The sequence below is a fragment of the Myotis brandtii genome, unplaced genomic scaffold, assembly GCF_000412655.1.
Source record: "Myotis brandtii unplaced genomic scaffold, ASM41265v1 scaffold57, whole genome shotgun sequence".
NCBI lineage: Eukaryota > Metazoa > Chordata > Mammalia > Chiroptera > Vespertilionidae > Myotis > Myotis brandtii.
Genome location: NW_005370133.1, coordinates 74,914 through 96,421, shown reverse-complemented (window position 1 = coordinate 96,421; position 21,508 = coordinate 74,914). Strand labels below are relative to the sequence as shown.

At 39.9% G+C, this 21,508-nt stretch overlaps 1 protein-coding gene across 1 annotated transcript in view; it reads right to left on the bottom strand.

The window, feature by feature from the left end:
* Positions 1–8,494: 8,494 nt before the first annotated feature.
* ZYG11B (zyg-11 family member B, cell cycle regulator) overlaps positions 8,495–21,508 on the bottom strand; it is a 45,810-nt gene continuing 32,796 nt past the window's right edge. Inside the window, exons 7-13 of the mRNA XM_014549775.1 lie at positions 21,420–21,470; positions 18,645–18,806; positions 18,492–18,539; positions 15,892–16,089; positions 15,698–15,750; positions 14,194–14,291; positions 8,495–11,759 (exon numbers count right to left, since the gene is read on the bottom strand). Coding sequence (XP_014405261.1) covers positions 11,569–11,759; positions 14,194–14,291; positions 15,698–15,750; positions 15,892–16,089; positions 18,492–18,539; positions 18,645–18,806; positions 21,420–21,470 — 801 coding nt within the window. The 3' untranslated portion in view covers positions 8,495–11,568. The remainder of the gene's footprint in view (positions 11,760–14,193; positions 14,292–15,697; positions 15,751–15,891; positions 16,090–18,491; positions 18,540–18,644; positions 18,807–21,419; positions 21,471–21,508) is intronic.

The following is a 21,508-nucleotide window of genomic DNA, read 5'->3' as shown; positions in this document are numbered from 1 at the left end:
TTCTGCTGTTAGGGTCAATTTGCATATTACCCTTTTATTATATAGGAGTGCCTGGCCAGCCTGGGTGAGGGGCTGATGGCTGTTTTCAGGCTGGCCACAGCCCCTTCAGGGTAGGGGTCCCCGCTGAGTTGCCTGGCCAGCCTGGGTGAGGGGCTGAGGGTTGTATTGAGACTGGCCACACCCCCTTCAGTATGGGGGGAGGGGTCCTGCTGGGGTGCCTGGCCAGTCTGGGTGAGGGGCTGATGGCTGTTTGCAGGCTGGCCACAGCCCCTTCAGGGTAGGGGTCCCCGCTAGGGTGCCTGGCCAGCCTGGGTGAGGGGCTGATGGCTGTTTGCAGGCTGGCCACAGCCCCTTCAGGGTAGGGGTCCCCGCTAGGGTGCCTGGCCAGCCTGGGTGAGGGGCTGATGGCTGTTTGCAGGCTGGCCACAGCCCCTTCAGGGTAGGGGTCCCCGCTAGGGTGCCTGGCCAGCCTGGGTGAGGGGCTGATGGCTGTTTGCAGGCTGGCCACAGCCCCTTCAGGGTAGGGGTCCCCGCTAGGGTGCCTGGCCAGCCTGGGTGAGGGGCTGATGGCTGTTTGCAGGCTGGCCACAGCCCCTTCAGGGTAGGGGTCCCCGCTAGGGTGCCTGGCCAGCCTGGGTGAGGGGCTGATGGCTGTTTGCAGGCTGGCCACAGCCCCTTCAGGGTAGGGGTCCCCGCTAGGGTGCCTGGCCAGCCTGGGTGAGGGGCTGATGGCTGTTTGCAGGCTGGCCACAGCCCCTTCAGGGTAGGGGTCCCCGCTAGGGTGCCTGGCCAGCCTGGGTGAGGGGCTGATGGCTGTTTGCAGGCTGGCCACAGCCCCTTCAGGGTAGGGGTCCCCGCTAGGGTGCCTGGCCAGCCTGGGTGAGGGGCTGATGGCTGTTTGCAGGCTGGCCACAGCCCCTTCAGGGTAGGGGTCCCCGCTAGGGTGCCTGGCCAGCCTGGGTGAGGGGCTGATGGCTGTTTGCAGGCTGGCCACAGCCCCTTCAGGGTAGGGGTCCCCGCTAGGGTGCCTGGCCAGCCTGGGTGAGGGGCTGATGGCTGTTTGCAGGCTGGCCACAGCCCCTTCAGGGTAGGGGTCCCCGCTAGGGTGCCTGGCCAGCCTGGGTGAGGGGCTGATGGCTGTTTGCAGGCTGGCCACAGCCCCTTCAGGGTAGGGGTCCCCGCTAGGGTGCCTGGCCAGCCTGGGTGAGGGGCTGATGGCTGTTTGCAGGCTGGCCACAGCCCCTTCAGGGTAGGGGTCCCCGCTAGGGTGCCTGGCCAGCCTGGGTGAGGGGCTGATGGCTGTTTGCAGGCTGGCCACAGCCCCTTCAGGGTAGGGGTCCCCGCTAGGGTGCCTGGCCAGCCTGGGTGAGGGGCTGATGGCTGTTTGCAGGCTGGCCACAGCCCCTTCAGGGTAGGGGTCCCCGCTAGGGTGCCTGGCCAGCCTGGGTGAGGGGCTGATGGCTGTTTGCAGGCTGGCCACAGCCCCTTCAGGGTAGGGGTCCCCGCTAGGGTGCCTGGCCAGCCTGGGTGAGGGGCTGAGGGCTGCTTTCAGGCTGGCGGTTGTTGACTGAAGCTCCCAACTGCTCCTTTTTTTTCTCTTTTTTTATTTTATTCTGGGCCAGCTTTAGCTCTGGCTCTAGCTCTGAGGCTTCGTATCTGGTTTGTTTGCCGTTCTATAATCGAAACAATGTATAACTTCAGCTCTGAGATCCCGGCAGGCTGAAAGCTGGTTTCTGGGGTTTTGTTTAGCTTCTTATTTGCAACATAGTACATAGTTGCTTAGAGTTGCAACTCAGAGGCCGGCAAGTCAGGCGGGGAACGTTGGAGTCTGCAGACACTGGAGCAAGCAAGCCTCATGTTCGCTTCCAGCTGCCTGGCTGCCGGCCGCCATCTTGGCTGACAGTTAATTTGCATAAGGATATGCTGATTAGCCAATGGGAAGGGTAGCGGTCGTACGCCAATTACCATGTTTCTCTTTTATTAGTGTAGATATATATGCCAAAATTATTTGTTGTCTTCATAGGTTTGTAGGATCCAGAGTAATACCATGTTATTATTGAATGAATTATTGCACAGGCAATAAACTATTAAAAATCCTATTGCTTCAATACATCTAATTGAAAGTTTAAAGTTGGTGGTAGTGTGCAGGCAAGCTAAATAGTCATCTCAGATGTTGAATAATGAAAAATTAAATTTATTTAAGGAAAAGAGGATGGGAGATGGGGATATCCAAAGGTAAGAGCTACACAGCACTGAGCCAAAGGGTATTGGGTCCATGATGGCAGCAAAAATATACTTAGGACAGTGAAAGAAGGAAGGGCATTGGAGAAGCAACAGGAGAGCCTAGGCTGGGCTGCTTTGGCTCACTGAAAAGTCAGAGAAAAGGGGCCCTTGGAGACAAGTTCAGGAGTTAGCGGAGGATGAGCTACCACTGCCCATTGCTCTCCTGGTTGCAAGTCTCATGGGGTCCCTTAGAGGTTAGGGGATACCTGCCTGTGGGGGAGAGGTGGAAAGGGAATGGCATAGGTGTGCTTCCTGGAGGGAGAGCGTGCACTGGGTCCTTTGTCTTGAGCATATTTATCTCTTTCTTGCAGGTGGAAATCTTAGGGGAGGACTCGAGGTGGGTCTTACTAAAATATTCATCAGCTTTCCAGGTGTGTTCTTTCAGGGTCATGGTCTCCACTGATTGGTCAGTGCCAGGGCAGGGGTTCCTATTAGTCAATGTAGCTGATCCTGAGGCAGCCACAGCATCACTTGTCTGGTTTTGCTGCTTTTCTGGGCCTAGAGTTGAAATACAACTGATGCCTAGATGTTATCTTTAGGGAGGAAAAGGTCAGGGGTGAAAGATCAGAAATCTTTACCCCAGGGATATGAAAGATCAGAAATCCAAATCACAAGACCAATTGTTGCAGAATTTACCAGAAAAGACACAACGGGTACTCAGAAGATTCAGGAAAAACTCTTTACTTGCAGATGCACTAGTGCGGTGACTCAGGAGAATCATTCTCCAAAGCCCGAGTGATGAATATGGAGGAAGCTTTTCTTTTATCCCCTTAGTTTCTTTGTCCCCCAAATATTGACCAGGCTTCTGGACTTCTCACAGGCTTTGCAGCCCCCCCTGGGCTGGGATGGGGGAAGTGAGATTACACCCAAAGACCTGGCCTGGCTGGCGCCAGTGCTGCCAACCCCCTCTGGGAGTAGAGTATGGTTCATGGTTTATGGCCTCTGTGAAATGGGTGTATTCCGGGAAACCGGTTCTGCAAGGCTGGACAAGCTTCACAGATAAGAATAGGGCTTAATTATACTAGCAAGACTGTGCGTCAGAATATTGGTTACTGGCACAGATCCAGATTGCTAGCCCCTGCAATTGTCTTATATCCCCCCTCACAATGATATGCTAGGGGAGGACAGACTGCCCTGGGGGTGAGATTCTTGTTTTCCCAGTTTTGCCCCTTGCTAGGCATCTGGGGCTTTCTGCCCTGGTGAGTTTCTGTACCTGGCCCATTGTCCTTGCTTTGCTCAAGTGTGTCTAAAACTAATCTCATGTTTGTGTTGTGACATAGTAGTATTTGTAGTGACCATTCATTAATAATTGTATAGACTCTAAACATGAATACTTCCCAATAATACCATCCTCAAAAGAGTTAATCTCTACTCTGACCACTTGTTGCACATTCTTTTCTGTACCAATACTATAGAAATAGTTGTTATACTATATTGTTTAGGGAATAATGACCAAAAAAAAAAGTCTGTATATGTTCAGTACAGACATAATCATCATAGGCCTAACTATACATGTACACATCAGTAACAGAGTAATTTTTCCCCCCTGAATATTTTCCACCTACAGTTGTTTTTGAGTCCATGGATGTGGAATCTGCCATTATGGAGGGTCAACTATACTGTCTACAGCTAAGAAATCTCATGCCAGTATGCGACAATATTGTGTGTGTGGGAGTTGGGGGGGACATTGGATTGGAAGCTGGGAGGAAAGAATTGTGATAAAGTTTGTGACTGACTTGCTGTGTGACTTGGGCAAACTCATGTTACCTAAGACTTACTTTCTTCAACTATAAAATGAGGTTTCTGAAACTAAAATCACTAAGGATTCTTCCAGGCCATTGGGGTTCTTACATTATACTTCGTTTTTTGATCATCTCCCTGACTAAATGCACTTAAAAAAAATACATTATATCAGTTAATTATTGCAATAGTTGTGTGAATGAATGTCATCCTGGATATTATGTTCTCTAGGAAGTCTTCTTGGGCTGTCTAACAGGTATCCAGGTTGGTTTATGTGTGGTCTCTGTGCCCCTATAACAAGCACTGTGGATTGGTCTGTAAAACAATCTATATATATAAACCTCTAATATGCAAATAGACCAAATGGCCGAACAACTGAACAACCGTGCGCTGACTACCAGGTGGCACATGCGGAACATGGTAGGTGGTGGCAGCAGGTGGCAGAGCGCAGAACATGGTGGGCATCGGCCATGGCGGGATGGTGGAGCAGGTGAGCAGGGGCACCAGGCCAAGGCGGGGTACTGATTGCTGTCATCGGGGCGAGCCTCTGGTGGTTACTGAAAATTCTTTGCTCCAGCATGCCGCGGTCCTGCCGGGTGCTCACACTGCTGCTGGCGCTGGCCCCACTCACACCTGCTGCCGACACCCAGCGCCGGCCCCAATCGCTTGGCGCTGTCAGTGGGTGCAAGCAGCGACTGCCGGCCCCGATCGTCCCTCAAGGCTTCGCCACCTCCCCCTGCTTCTGAGGGGCGATTGGGGCTGGCAGCCGCCTCTCACATGGGTCCCAATCGCTTGGCGCTGTCAGTGGGTGCGAGCAGTGACTGCTGGCCCCGATCATCCCTCAGGGCTTCTTCACCTCCCCCTGCTCCTGAGGGGCGATCAGGGCAGCAGCCACCATTCGCACCCGCTGATGGCACTGGCCCCGCTTGCAGCTGCTGCTGCACTGGCACCAATCGCTCCATGCTGTCAGCAGGTATGAGCGGGGCTGGCGCCATCAGCGCGTGCGAGTGGTGGCAGTGTGGCGGGAGCAGGGCTGCTGGCAGAGGGACCGGGAGCCATGGCAGGAGGGGCTAGGCTGGGGTGGGGAGGATGGGCCAAGATCCGCCCGTGCCCACCGCAGCCTCTCGGCCCACAATTCCTTTCAAGGTGCACGAATCCGTGCACTGGGCCCCTAGTGTTATATGATAGCTATTTTTCTTAATATTTCTTCTTCTCCACTAATCTATATGTCCCCTGAGGGATTTATAGATGATATAAGTTCCATTACTTAAACAGTACCTAGCATAGGTATTTAATGAAATGAATAAATGGAGTTCTAGTACTAGAAAACTTTTGCAGTAAAATTGAGGTAGGATAGTAAGAAGCTAGGAAAATTCCTTGGCAAATGAAATGGGGAGACAGATAGTGAATCCAAACTGGCCTCATCCAGCACCCTGACTCACCTGCCTCCTTCTCCTTTGCATGACCACTCCCTTAAGCATTAAGCACTCAGGACAATGAGGTTCTGATTAGCATTAAAAAATCTTAGGGCCCTGACCAGTTTGGCTCAGTGGATAGAGGGTCAGCCTGCGGACTGAAGGGTCCCGGGTTCGATTCCAGTCAAGGGCATGTACCTTGGTTGCGGGCACATCCCCAGTGAGGAGTGTGCAGGAGGCAGCTGGTAGATGTTTCTCTCTCATCGATGTTTCTAACTCTCTATCCCTCTCCCTTCCTCTCTGTAAAAAAATCAATAAAATATATATTTTTAAAAAAATCTTAGGAACAAATCTCCAGTCTGTTGACCACAGGGACAGAGTTTTGATCAAACTAGAGATAACATCTAGGCCTTGGTTGTGTTTCAGCTCTAGGCCCAGAAAAGCAGCAAAACCACATGAAGTGACGCCATGGCTGGTGTCAGGACCAGATGCATGACCCTACCCTAGTGCCGACCAATCAATAGACACCACAACCCTGACCCTAAAGCTATGAATCTTCATATTAAAGGACACACCTGCAAAGCTGATGAATATTTTATTGAGGTCCTCCTCTGAAATTCCTGCCTTTGGAAAATAGCTAAAACCCCTTAAGATAAAGGACCCTGTGTAGGTTCTCTCTTCTCTCTCTCTCTCTCTCTCTCTCATGCCCATGCCTTCTTCCTTCAGGCATGTATCTTTGCTTTCTTTCTCCTAAGCTCTAAGGATCCCCACCAGACTTGCAAACAGAGAGGCAGAGGCAGAGGCAGCAGTAGCTTACTGTGGGCTAACCCCGTGAACCTGTCTCCAAATGCCCTTTTTTTTTTGCCTCTGTACTTGTTTCCCAAGTCCCTGCAGCTCAACTGGCTCACTTCTGCCTCTATGACTTTCTTTCTAAAAGGTCAAGGCAGCTCTCTGAGCAGCCCACTCGAATCTTCTCTTCGAATGTACTGTCACTTTGCATGCTAAATAAACTTCCTCTTGCATTAAAGTTCTTGGCTCTGAATTCTTTCTTTACTAAACTGAAGCGTCGAGAATCAACACTGCCAGTAACAAAACCATTGGTCTTTTCAGAAAGCAATTTTTCAAGAGGATAACTAAGGAATCCGAATCTTGCATTAGTATTAAATTTTGAAACAAATGTCTAGAATCAAAGTAGACAAGACACACTTTACATAAAATTTATAACATTTATTTAGGCAAAAAAGAAATTCCAAAAACAAAAATCTTTACACACAAGATTAATATCTAAGTGATGTCCTGGTTTAAAATATAGCATGATTCACGTACAGAACACTGCCATTTATCTGGCCACAGTGAGAACAGTGCCTCCAGTCCAGATAACTGAGAGCCTTTGAAATGTATACACATTATACTTTCCAATGATATCCTTTGAAAGGAGTTAAACTCTTCCACTAGAATTCAAGCAAAAGATAGCTTTTTTTCCCCCCACACTCACAAGTCAGAATTTGATAGTGGGAATTACACAAAAGTCAGGGATTTAAAATTTTTATTCTTGCAGATTATCTGAAAGTATAAATCTTGATATAACATCCTCCCATTTTTAAAGGGAAAAAAACACTCAATTTCTTGCTTTATGAAAGTGTGTTCAGCTTCCACTAGCTAAGTAGCTTCTTGCTTCTAGGCTGATTAAAATAAGCTTAAAAGAATCCAATGTTTTCCCAAAAGTGAGTCCCAAACTGAGCACATACTATTAATGAACTAGATCTATAATTTCCCATTTAATGATTGTGGTAAGTTTAGATTTTCTAAATATTCTTAATAGACATTCTGGCTAGCTATAAGGTTGTGCTGTCAAAAAGAGTTCTGCTTCATCCAGAGAAAGGAGGAACAGCATTGATTTTTCTCATAGTTTACCCCAAAAATTGGGGGAGGAAAGAAATAGGCAGAGAAAGCTCTTTCTTAGGCTGCCAATCAGTTAACATAGAATGTCTTAGATTAAGATTTGGAAACTGGCCTGGGCTGGGTAGCTCACTTGGTTAGAGCATCATTCCAATATGCCAAGGTTGCATCACCGGTCAGGAATCAATCAATAAATGCATAAATAAGTGAAATAACAAACTGATGTTTTTCTCTCTTCTCTTTCCTCTCTAAGATGAATAAAACAAAACAAAAAAATTAAAAAGATCTGGAAACCAAAGAATGTATAATTAGGAGTATACCATGTCATGCAAAGACTATGAAATACTAAAAAAAGATAATTACTCATTTAAAGCATATTCAGCAAATGTTCCCATCATACTGCTATTCTCATCACTGGATAAAGGTTGGATTTGCATTATTCCTAAAATAATCAGTTCATGAGTTAACAATAAAAATTAAAAATGTGCCAACACATTTGGCACAAATGGTAAAGATTAAATATCCAATATCCACACAGTCATTTGAAACTGCTACAATGGATTTGAGAAGGAAACCGTAAGTTTGCAAATCTTTCTATAATCTGTCTTAAACTACTACCCTGAAGCTCTAACCACAAAGTCCCAAATAAGTAACATGCAGATAAAACTGCCCACATCACTGACAATGTGATAGTGCCTTTAACTTATACCGTTAGTTTTAATAATACTGTTTATCCCAAGATAAAAGTTGCACAATAACCAAAGAACGTAAACATACCATTAGAGGGCAGCAGAGGGATAGGTTTTCAACAAAAAAAATTTTTCCCAGCTGCTCATGAACTCTTTTCAAACTTGAGTACATTGTTCTATGGAAGGGAAGGGATGATGGGTGAATGTTATCCATGCATTTGGAAACATTAAGCCAAAACCATGATTCCTTAATCTGACCTTCCCTAATTTAACAAATAAAATGTTTTCATTAAAATGTGGTCCAGCCACAGCTGGTTTTGCTCAGTGGATATAGCCATCGGCCTGTGGACTGAAGGGTCCCAGGTTCAATTCCCGTCAAGGGCATATGCCTGGGTTGCAGGCTTGATCCCCAGTAGGGGGCATGCAGGAGGCAGCCGATCTATGATTCTCTCATCACTGATATTTCTATTTCTCTCTCCCTCTCCCTTTCCTTCTGAAATCAATAAAATTATTTTTTTTAAAAACGTGGTCCAAAGGGCTCGAAGATGGCCCAATGCCATCTTACACATGGTATAATAATAATAATAATAATAATAATAATAAACACAGCCAAATGAAAGTGAATGGGGAGAAAAAGGGCCAACTCAAAAGGTTCCATTTAGTAAAAGCAACTTCGTAGGCTGAATATATAGGATTAATGTTTTTACACATGAATCTCTAATTCCTGGGCTGTTCGCAATCAAAAGATAAAATTAAATTTCCACTGCAGCTTTACGGTGATTCATTGCATTCATGGGTAATTCACTTAAGTTGATTGATGCCACTAAACAGAATTTCTGTTCAAGAGTGAGTAGTAGTAATATGTAAGTTAATTTCTGTAATTGTGGATCTGATAAGATTTTTAAAATCTGCAACTAAGGTCAGCAGCCACTGAGGCCTTGGCCAGAAGGTAAAATAACCATTTATTACTACCTGATTTATGTTTTTTTCAACTGCAAGAAGAAAAAAAAATGATTTTTTAGAGTTCAAAGGCCACAGCCAAACTTACTTGATGGAAAAATGAGATGGCTTAATTTTTGCTTTAATTTCAGACTGCTCTTGTTTTACTTAACAATACCACCAACATGCATCATTATATTCTAAAAAGTCTAATTCCATTTCCTGTTGATCTCTTGCTGTTGCTTGTGGACTGCTGTACTGTTATTTTACAATATCTGAGTGCATCTTGATTTGAGCAATGAGTGGTTCAACCCTAGTCTTAGTTGTGCTTGAAATAGTACTTTTTAGCCACTGAAGAAGTAACCCTTGAAGGCACCAAGTACTGTTAAATTCTGTTATACAAATGCGAAAGGAAGGCCTAATAGATTCTAACTGTAGAGAGAGGCCAGTTATGCCTTATAATTTCAATATTTTAGCCAGATTCAAGACCTTAGAAACAATTCTGTGCCTTAATTAGATATACAATTTTAAGAACCATCCCAACAATAAAGGCACTACAATTTTTATATATTTGGGAAGTGATCAATTATTTTGCTTTTAAGACTCAGAGGTATTTGGCCATCACTAGTGCTCAAAGTAGTAAATTAAAATATCTGAGTCTTCATCTATCAACAAGTTATTCTGTGTAAGAAGAGATTTATTATTTTCTGTACATCTTTAGCCATTCCTGAAAGCAACTTGTTAGGAAAAATCTAGGATTAGCCTTTAAGGAACATGCACTGTCTTGAACAGAATATAAGAGAAACTTAAAGCCAAGCTTTTACAAATAGCCTTTCCCTTTACTACACAAGCTAGGAGACTTGGAAGTGGTCAACATAGCTAGTAGCAACTTCCAAGATACTGTAGGCTGTCCTATTTTCTACATTTTGCCTTAGATATTAAAATTCAGAAAAAGAGGGGAAAATTTTAAAAGAATTTTCTATTTCCTCTGTAATAGGCTTATTCTATACAAATTTATCCTGTATCTATAACATTTTTTTAAAACCAATTAAGTCAGAAGTAACACACAATTTTACTTGATTTTTAATGGTTTTTAAAGACCTACATTAGTTTAAATTTTCATCCCTGTGGAGGAGTACCAAATAATTCAAGTATGATTACTGTAATAGTGGTATGAAATGTGAATGTCAAAAATGTTATCAGCATACTAGTAAACCAGCTCCTTTCTAAATAAAAATGCTTCTGAATAATCACCATAATTTAAATATACCATTTAAAATCTCTACTGAAAACATTTGGTCATCTATGGAAAAAAATGCATTCATCTGAGATCGTGATTAACTTTAATCACAAAGTAAAATTTTAAATGGGAATTAAGTTTTTTGGTGACTTGCTGCCTCCCAACTGCTGTTATTGATATAATGATAACTGATTCTTTACCATACTATAACAGGTATCTTAAAGGAAAGGCAATTGTATAAAAAAAAATAATGAATCAAAAAGTATTTTCTCTTATGCACTGCACCTAGAATCACTATATTTAACAACAGTCTAATTCTACTTGTTCATTTTGGCAGTACAATGTGGACATCTTTCTCCAACATAAAAACATTAAGATACATGTATTTTGAAACAAAAGAAATTTAACTTCTTGTGGCAAAATTTACTGTTGTTAAACTTGTATTTTAACTGAGCAGGTAACATCATATGTAGTCTCTCTATTCCACTGAACAAAATTACTTTGAAATAGAGGGACAAGAATGGTCAGTTTTAACAAGACATTTTAAAAATTCACATTTTCACAACAATGTGACCTATCGATTCAGAGAGTTAATCTGTAACATTTTACACTGTGATGCCTGTGGATTATTTCTAGAGAATTTGTGTAGGAAGCAGAAGCCCATGCTTCCAGGAATAATTATGAAGAAGCTACTGCTCATTGCCCCAGGAGATGTGGACTCCAGAAGCATAGCCTGCTCCACTTTAAAAACTATACCATAAGACCAGACCTTTTCCCAGTTCCTAAACTCTGTTATCCCTTAATAGTTTTTCTTTTTAATATATTTTTCTTCCAGCTATCCAAGCTCCAGCCAGTGAGTAGCTTTCCCGAGGAGAGGGTTCAGATTTCCATTCTTTCACACTAAGGAGGGCATCTGACAAAAGGTACACAGACAGAGAATAAAGGCATTTTATACAGAGCATTATAAAATTCACAACTGAAGCGGTTTCAGAAATCAGGTTAACAGCTTATCTGAAGCTGCAAACTGATTAGAAGGGTCTTTAAGGTCAGAAAAGTCTGGCCTAAGGGTTCGTGCAAACTTTATCATAAAACTGTAGAATTTCAAGCACAGGTAAGTTCAAACACTGAAAGATGTAGAAATTTTTCTAAAAAGCATTGATGAAGGAAGAGACCCTTCTTACCTCATAAGTTAAAAATCACAAAACAAATTAGAGACTGTTCACATGGGCAGTACTGTACATCATCAATCCCAAACTGATCTAAGCCTCTTGTTATGGAAACCCCAAAACATCACAGAAGATATCCTAATGAACCTATCACAAAAAGGATTCCTGTGATTCAATTATCCAATTGCCTATGGCTATCAATTTAGTCTGGCCTGGGGCTGCTTTTTACAGGGAGGTGGTCTCCCATGGCGTACAATGTGTTTTTCTAAAGTGTCCAGAATGGCCACAGCAATCTGCTGGACATGGGGATCAGTCTGTTCATGTTCTTTGATGTTGTATAAATGCTGCAATCCTCCTTCTTCAATCAACATGCTGCAATACCTTGAGGCTGAAAGAAAACAAGAGAAAGAGCTTTTCTTAAAACACTTAAAAATTATTCCACACACACACAAAATAATTATTTTTCACTTAAATTTAGCTCTTTTGTTATTGACCGCTAACATATGCTACAGATTGATAAATACCTTTGTAATGATGTTATGTCTACACTGCAAGTTCCCACACATAAATAATACACGTACCATATATATATATTTACATTTACATTTTAATCATAACCTTAAGACATAGACAATCTGGAAAAGAAAATTTATTTGACCCCAAATCACAAGATAGGTGCTTGTTACACTTTTATGCATTTCCTGTTTTTTAATATATATTCTTTTATTTTATTTTATTTTTCAATTACAGTTTACATTCAATATTACTTTGTTTTAGTTTCAGGTGTACAGCATAGTGGTTAGAAAATCATATACTTTGCAAAGTGTTTGCCCGATATTTCCAGTACCTATCTGACATCATACAGTTATTACAATATCATTGACTGTATTTCCTATATGACTATACATTCCCATGACTACTTTTATAATTGCCAATTTGTACTTCTCAATCCTTTAACCTTCTCCACCAGTACCTCCACCCCCACCCTCATTTCTATTTTTTAAAAATTTAATGGCACTGATATTGTACATGCAATTTTATTTCTGCATTTTTATTTTAAAATATTTTTTTGTACACACAAATTTTTTTTAAAATATATTTTCTTGATTTTTTACAGAGAGGAAGGGAGAGGGATAGAGAGAGTTAGAAACATCGATGAGAGAGAAACATCGATCAGCTGCCTCCTGCACACCTCCCACTGGGGATGTGCCCGCAACCTAGGTACATGCCCTTGACCAGAATCGAACCTGGGACCCTTCAGTCCCCAGGCCGACGCTCTATCTACTGAGCCAAACTGGTTAGGGCTACACACAACTTTTAAAGCCTTATTAGTTTTAGTCATTTATTAAAGTATAATTTACACACAATAAAACAAAATTAAAGTTAATCTACATTTTGATGAGTTTTGCAAATGTATATACACCTGTGGTATAATTCTTGTTTAAGTTTTTTGGTGGACTTTCCATTTCATTGATTTTGAGGAAATATCTGGAATGCTGGGCAAATGCTAAATGTATGTTTAACTTTAGAAAAAGTCACCAAATTATTTTCTAAAGTGGTTATATATTTTTCCATCCCATTAGCAAAGAATGTGAAAGAGTTATTTCGCATTCTCGCCAACACTTGTCCTTGTCCATCATTTTGATTATAGGCAGCCTTCCTAGTATGTGTAAACTGGTATCTCATTGTGACTTTAATTTATAGTTCTCTAATGACATGATGTTGGTCCTGATTTTTAATTAAAAAAAACACACTACACTTTATTATTAGTGTTTCTATGTGTTTCTTGTGCAATGTTTAAAGTAACTTATGGAATGAACTTATATTAATAAATAACTGACAAAACAGTTGATTCATAATCTTTAAAAAAGAGATATCAAACCTGATCTAGGCCTGGCTGGTGTGACTCAGTTGGTTGAGCGTCATCCTGTGCACTGAAAGGTCACCTATTTGATTCCTGGTTAGGGCACATGTACAGGTTTTGGGCTCAAGCCCCATTCGGGTGCGTGCAGGAGGCAGCCCACTGATATCTCTCTCTCTCTCTCTCTCTCTCTCTCTCTCTCTCTCTCTCTCCTCTCTCTCTCTCTCTCTCTCTCTAAAAACTTACAAAACAAAAAACAAAACCCTTATCTAAATGCCTTGCTTCTCCACAGACTATGGGTGCAGAGAGCAACATCTTGAATGGGGAAATTCTGTGTAGATGGGGACTGGGTACTGGAATGTACCATAAATATTGGATCTCTTTAAGACATTTTGCTCAAAAAATGAACCCACCGTAGGCTCCTCATTTTTACTATTATTTTTTTAAATGTCTGGGTTGTTGAATAAAACTTAGGTTCTCTTGACCCTTTTATTTATTTATTTTTAAATGTATTTTTATTGATTTCAGAAAGAAAGGGAGAGGGAGAGAGAGATAGAAACATCAATGATGTGAATCACTGATCTGCTGCCTCCTGCATGCCCCCTACTGGGGATTGAGCCCGAAACCCGGGCATGTGCCCTTGACCAGAATCAAACCTGGGACCCTTCAGTCTGCAGGCAGACACTCTATCCACTGAGCCAAATCCGTTAAAGTGGCTCCTAACTTTTATATTCCATGTTGGAACAATGTAAGTCTCATTCACTATTCTCATTCAGTATCTACTATTGGCAAGCTCATTCTGAAAAAATAAATGTACTTTATAAACTAAGATTCTCTTATATAGTATTTTAAAAAGTCTATGTCCTTAAAAATCACTTAAATACACAATTCAGAAATGGCTTTTCTATGTAAGGAGAATTTTCCTTGAGAAAGAAAAACATAGTTTCTTTTTGGTACATACGATTCTTGCTGCAGACATGTTGCATGGCCCAAACTGCCCATAGCTGGACTCCTGGTGTTGTGAAACAGCCAAGTAATGGGAAAAATGGATTAAAGGACCTAAAAGTACAAAAGAAAAGAAGAAAAGTTACATCCTCTACTTAGTGTCATTTTCTTTCTTTTTAAAAAATTCCTCACCTGAGGATAAGTTTATTTATTTTAGAGAGAAAGGGAGAGAGAGAGAGAGAAAGAAAGAAACATAGATGTAAGAGAGAAACATCAATCAGTTGCCTCCCGTTCACACCTTGACTAGGGGAATGAACCTGCAACCAAGGTATATGCCCTGACCAGAAATCAAACCCACAACATTTTTGGTTGATGGGACGATGCTCCCACCAACTGTGTCACCCAGCCAGGGCTTAGTGTCATTTCCTAAAGCAATGATTCCTGAGCTTTTCACTCTAGAAATTTTATCCAACTATTTTTAAACTAATATAAATGAGCTATCAGTATATCTTTCCTTTGTCTTAGCCATTTGAAAAAAGGACCATATTCTGAGAAGTTTTGGTAGAGAAGATGGAAGGTGACTAGAACAAGGTACTAACACAGAAATTTTAAAAAGTACTTTTTTGGTCTTGAAGATACACATTTAAAGAATAACAGACCTTGGCTGGAAAACCTAGAAAAGAAAAAGTTAGTTGATAACTAACTGGTAGAACACCATGAAGGAGGTCTAGAATTAGCCTTTCTATCTCTACTGGTTTTCTGCCCAAAAGTGGGTAGAACATAAGTTGGGAGAATCATAAATGTTGGCAGCATCAGCATTTATGAAGTAGATAACAAAAATAAGTTGTAATAATATTATGCAGCCATCTGGAATATTTCAAGTAATTAGCAATTAGCTATCAAGTCAACTAATTGTCATAAGCAGAGTTAGGCATCCAGTATGCACCTTAATAGATTATTATAAATTGTTTCCCTAAACTAATTTGGTGCTACTTCTAGTTCTCTCAATCTTGTTTTGGAACTCCTTATATTAATATATTGTTTCCTGTTCCTAAAATCTTATGCCCTTACTTAATTATTTCTCAAAATTCAGCTCATAATATACTTCCTCTGGAAACTCTTAACCATTTTCCAATGCAGATTTAAGTACTCTCATCTTTAATTGTATAGACTTCTATGCACAAAACTAGCATAATAGTGAATCATATCTGATTCGCATTTGGTCTCCCTCACTAGGTTCTTGTGTGCAAGCACCATCTCTTATTCCTCTTTGAATTTCAAGAGCAAAAAACAAGTCCCTGGCATTTGTCTTCAATAAAAGTGGAATAAAGGAAGGACTGATGAATGAGAGGTAGCAGAAAGTAAAGATACTTTGCTTTTAAAACCAGTAGGAAGATAGATACCTGGGGGCAGGGGGTAGGGGGGGTTATGTACCTAATAGGAATTACACATTTAGTAGGACCTCTAGGCAAGCAAAATGACTAGGTTACTGTCTTAATATTAATTATCTTGCTAATTACCTGTATGCTACCATCTCACACTCTGGAGTTGGCCATTTCAAAATAGCTGAATGCTGCAAGACAGAAGACACAAGACACACAAAAAAAGGATTACAATATTTATTTAGCACTGCATTATTGCATTATGAAGCTTTGATAGTTTAACCGCTATGAATATTGTGTGTATGCTTCCAGAAAACACCAAATGATCCTACCAGATCATCCAGAAGAGAATTCCTCTGGCTACGGCTCAATGTCCAAGCTTGTTCACCTCTAGATATTAAATGGGCAATAATTCCTGCTGCAAAGTAACTGACTTCCACTTCCACACTATGTAGGAGACTGCTGATGTGGTCTATAAAATCCTTCCACATTAATTCAGAATGCAATTCTTGTACTTCAGCTATATTGTTCTGGAAAAAAAATTAAAAGTAATATATAGTAAATGCCTAATGACCCTTTGTACTTTAAGAAACAACAGAGATTGAAATGATGTAAACATGTACCTGAAATTCAAAGAGGAGTAAGAGATGTACCTGTATTTGGACATAGCTGAAGACTGTTGCTATATTAGCACTGCGGGATTATGGTGATTTTTTCCTCTCCTCTCCAAACAAAATAATAAACTGTGAGTCCCTTTTCAGGCAAAATTGTTAAATAGATAACCTAAAAATGTCCTGATATAAAATATCTAGAAGTGCTGGGTGAATAATAGCTAGCAACCTTTAAATATGTAGCAAACAGAACCAAACTAGAGCAGTAACAGGCCATCACCAATCTGCAGGGGAGGAGAACTGGGTTTTAATAGCCATGCAAAGCCAGAAGGTAAGGGCTAAAAATTGGAACTAAGACTTCACATACAAAAGAAGGACTTTCAAAGTGTTACACCTCAATAAAAGAGTGGATGAAAAAGAAACCTACTGTAATCTACTCTCTGGCCTAAAAGGAAAAGTCTTCCCTTATAATTTATAACTAGGGGCCTACCTTCATGCAAGGCTGTGGTTAAACCCCAACTTAGAAAACAAGAGCAAGAGAGGTAGGAAAAAAACCAGAAAAGTTTGGTATCTAGAAAGCAGAGAGGGGTGAGTATATCAAAAGGGTAAAGGAAACAGTAGTTCTGAATACTGTGGAGAGCCTAAATAAGATGAAGACAAAAAACATCCATTTGTTTGAGCAATATAGCGATCTTGTGCCTTAAAAATTTCATAGCCTTAGGTCCCCACTGAATACCACCAAAGTCTGCCTGCTGGCCTACAGAAGGCAGGTGTTTTATCTGGACTTGGGATGTAATGGCTTCCCTTGGCAGCACATAAGGAAGACCTCTGTTCACATGGGAAACAATTCAGGGGTTTCCAATTTATCTCACTACTCTGATGATTATCCTCATTCTTTTTTTTTTTTAAGGATAACTCTTAATTTTTTTAATTTATTGATTTTTAAAGAGGAAGGGAGAGATGAATAGAGAGTGAAAGAGATATCGATTTGTTGTTCTATTTATTTATGCATTCATTGGTTGATTCTGACCCAGGATTGAACCTGCAACCTTGGCGTATTGGAAAAACACTCTAACCAGTTAAATTATTTAACATTTCCCTATTACTGGGCATTTAGATCATTTTACATTTTCTACTTTATATAGCTAAGTGAATAGATAGGTCCTTCTTAAATGCCAGGCTCCAGCTGTCCCCCAAATCCATCTCTTATTGCTCAGTATTTCAAAGTCTTGCATCTGGAAAACAAACACAAATCTACATATTTTTACTCACTAATCTATGCCTCCTATGATCTAATTCCTTCAGAACAGAGGTCTGCTCTAAAATGGTTTTTACCACATGGGCACTTTGCCTGTTGCAGAGATTAAAGCATTTGATCCTTCATCTTTGATCCATAAAACATTTGACCTTTCATCTTTGTCTCAAAATCCTAGAGGGCTCACTTTCACCAAATCCAATATATTTACTGAATATATGATTTGTTAAGAAGTCTTTTTTTTTCTAATATATTTTATTGATTTTTTACAGAGAGGAAGGGAGAAGGATAGAGAGTTAGAAACAGCGAGGAGAGAGAAACACCGATCAGCCGCCTCCCGCACACCCCCCACTGGGTTTATGCCCGCAACCAAGGTACATGCCCTTGACCGGAATCGAACCTGGGACCCTTGAGTCCCTAGGCTGACGCTCTATCTGCTGAGCCAAACCGGCCAGAGCTGTTAAGAAGTCTTTTAAGTAGTAATTATTAATTACCAAACACGGCCTCTAAAAATACTTTAGGTTAGTGACATTTTTTTCCTTTTTTTGTATGTGGCATTTTTTTTATATATATTTTATTGATTTTTTACAGAGAGGAAGGGAGAGAGATAGAGAGTTAGAAACATCGATGAGAGAGAAACATCGATCAGCTGCCTCCTGCACACCCCCCACTGGGGATGTGCCCACAACCAAGGTACATGCCCTTGACCGGAATCGAACCTGGGACCTTTCAGTCCGCAGGCCGATGCTCTATCCACTGAGCCAAACCAGTTAGGGGTGTATGTGGCATTTTTAAATGAGATTTTTTTCTGATTATAAAAGTAAATCATGCTCATGAAGTTTGTACTATACCAAAAATATAAAGTATGTAATTCATATTTTCCTTTTAATGTGGTGAAAATCTTAATATGTACATATAGTTTTGTACACTGTTTTTTTACTTAGTTAAAATACATATGTTTTCTAATGTCATTAAGTATTTATAAATACAATAGCAACTTCAATGTATCGCGTCAGACAGAAAATAATTATAGGTTTGAACTAAGCAGGAAATGCTTATTTCTTACCAAAAGTCCTAGAACTTTCTGTTGAATGGATGACTCAGTTGGAAAAGACTGTAAAAAGAAAGAGAAACCTATAATTACCTAAAGAATCAAATATAATAAATGCTTAAATCAATCAATAAATGTCAAAACTGTAGGCTAAATTCCCATTCTAACCTCTAGAACCCTCATGAAGAGTTCTAACCCTTGGTTTTCAATAAAGTGTCTGCAAGTGGTTGGAGATTCATCTGTGAGGTTCCAAAGTGCACTCAAAGTAAATTTCAAAGTAGTATCCACCGAATTTTGATTGGTTTTCTGCTTCACTATTTGAAGAAGTTGCTAAAAGAAGAAAAATAGAATTAATTTCTCATTATTGAATTATTACAATTATTAGTGGCAATAACTAAAAGTCCATTAGGTTTAGTCTCATGGCTTAAGACACTTCCTATAAAGGTTTTTATAAGTATAACAAACAGCCTCCTAGACCAGACTATTCCTCCAACAAGAAAAAAGTATAGGAACTTCACAAATACTTCTATATTATTCTGTTTGTACCTATAGTCTAATCACCTCTAAATAAAATGAAAAGCAAATTGATTAAACCTTGGGACCAATTATCTTACCCAATCAGTGACAACATATACTCATTTCAGATCCTGGCATATAAAAGGTGAAGGGGAGAATGAAGCAAACATTTATTTAGCATCAGCAAATTATATCCTAAATTGTAGTAGTGCTATCCCCACTTTTCAGGAGAGGAAATTCAGTCTGAGAGGTATTAAATTTGATCATAGTCAACTTAGTATGGGAAAGTAAGAAATGAAAGAACTAATTCTATCTTCAAGTTTTAAGAAAAAAAGAAAGGACAAACTAAATATAATAGTAAGAGAATTAAAGTCTATATTGGATTTCCAGGAGGAGGAGGTCAAGGGGGAGAAAAAGGGACTATCTGTAATATTTTCAACAATAAAGATACATTTTAAAAAAGAAAACAGAGGTGCAGGAAATTAAGTCTATACTGGATTTAAATAAGATAATATCTTTGAAATTCCACTTATATATTATCTGTCATAGCTTTAACCTTTGAAATTTTTAAAGTTTGCAAGTTAAATGTTTTAACACCTACATAAAGCATCCATAATTCCATTTATACATTATACTTTTAGAAGTAAGAGACAGCTTTGCTAAAACAGATACAAGAAAACATTAATGAACACTTCAAGTTACATACAGTTCAGGAAAAATATTTAAGAAACACAAACACTTCTGTGCAATTATTTAAATTAATAGCATAGAGGCTAAGAGTTTGGCATCAGAATCAGGTTACCTGAGCTTAAATATAATAATCTCTCTGCATCTGATTAACTGTGTAAACTTGTTTGCCAATTCTTTGTTTCCTCATTTGTAAATTGTAGGTGATAATTAAAAGCAAAAAAAAAAAAAAAGCTATCATCATTACTACTACTACTACTAATTTCTGTTAATTCCTACTTAAGCTAAGCTTAATTTTCCCCCAAAGCATATGAGGGGGCTATTTCCTTAAAATCTTTGAATATATCTCCATCTAAAAGTACTGAGACATATATAGCAATGAAAAGCCATATTTATAATTAAAATGCCATTCTGAATATAGTAAAAATAAATAAAATCAGCATCATTTTCCACTTAACTAATATATATTGTATCATCTAGCACTTAGCATATATTCCTTCAATTACTTTTTTCCTTTTCATTTAATCTTCATAATAACTGTATAAAGTATTTTTTACCACCCTTAAGAAAATTTATGTGACTTGCCCCAAATCACACCACTAATAAATAACAGAATTAGGAATAAACCTAGATATGTCAATTTAAGAATGCATACACTTTCCATTTACCACTACAGCCTTCTTTTTATGTTACTTATTTCATTCATATCTTTATTATTATACTTATTAGATTGCATTACAACTACCTCTACATAGCTATTTTCTATACTGTGAATTTCTTATGGGAAGATATTAGAAATATAATTCAGTGTGAATCCCTAACATTTTAAGGTGGTAGGTGATGAGTATTGTATAATTACCTATCAAATGAATGATTTACTTTGTCATTTCATACATAATTTATGTCATAGAAAAAAGGAGTCTCTCACTTGACTTTTCTATCTACTATGGTTGTTCAAACACCTCATGCCAGGATTATAACAGGAAGCCCCAAAATGGACGTTTTTCCTCCAGTTCTCCCTAAGACACTATTCATATTTATTCTCTTTAAAGGTTTTTAACTTTTCACTGTTCATTATATTATTTCCTCAACTGTGTAAGCAAGCAAAATAATACATGAACTATTTAAATTATATTCTTCCCCAAATCATCTAGCATAATCCTAAATGTTTTTTAAAATATATTTTATTGATTTCAGAGAGGAAGGGAGAGGGAGAGAGATAGAAACATCAATGATGAGAATCACTGATCAGCTGCCTCCTGCACGCCCCCTACTGGGGATCAAGCCCGCAACCCAGGCATGTGCCCTTGACTGGAATCGAACCCGGGACCCTTCAGTCCATAGGCCGATGCTCTATCCACTGAGCCAAACCAGCTAGGGCTAGCACAATCTTATGCCTATAATCATCTTTACATTTTCTTCATAAATTTAACAAAATCACAGAATTTTAGAACTCGGTAAGATCTTAAGGCTTATATATACACTAATAGTTCAGGCAATTTTTCTAAATTCACAAAATGAATTTACAAATGAGATCCTAGGTCATCTGACTCTTAGTTCAGGGCTCTTTCCATCTCTGTTAAGGAGTAAAGCTGCCTCTATAAAAAGAAATTAATACACTCATTTAGAAGAAAGGAAAATAATTTTTAAAATATAAAGTATGAGAAGATACACAACACTGCCTGAAAACAATGAAAATGAAAACTGTCTAGTGCTCTGCATAGAGGAGATAACACTTACCCTCACAATGAAGAGCTCAGCACCAAGCTGTGCAGTTTGTTCTGTAGAAAGCTGCAAGCAAGCAGACAAAATAAATGTCCAAGAACCCA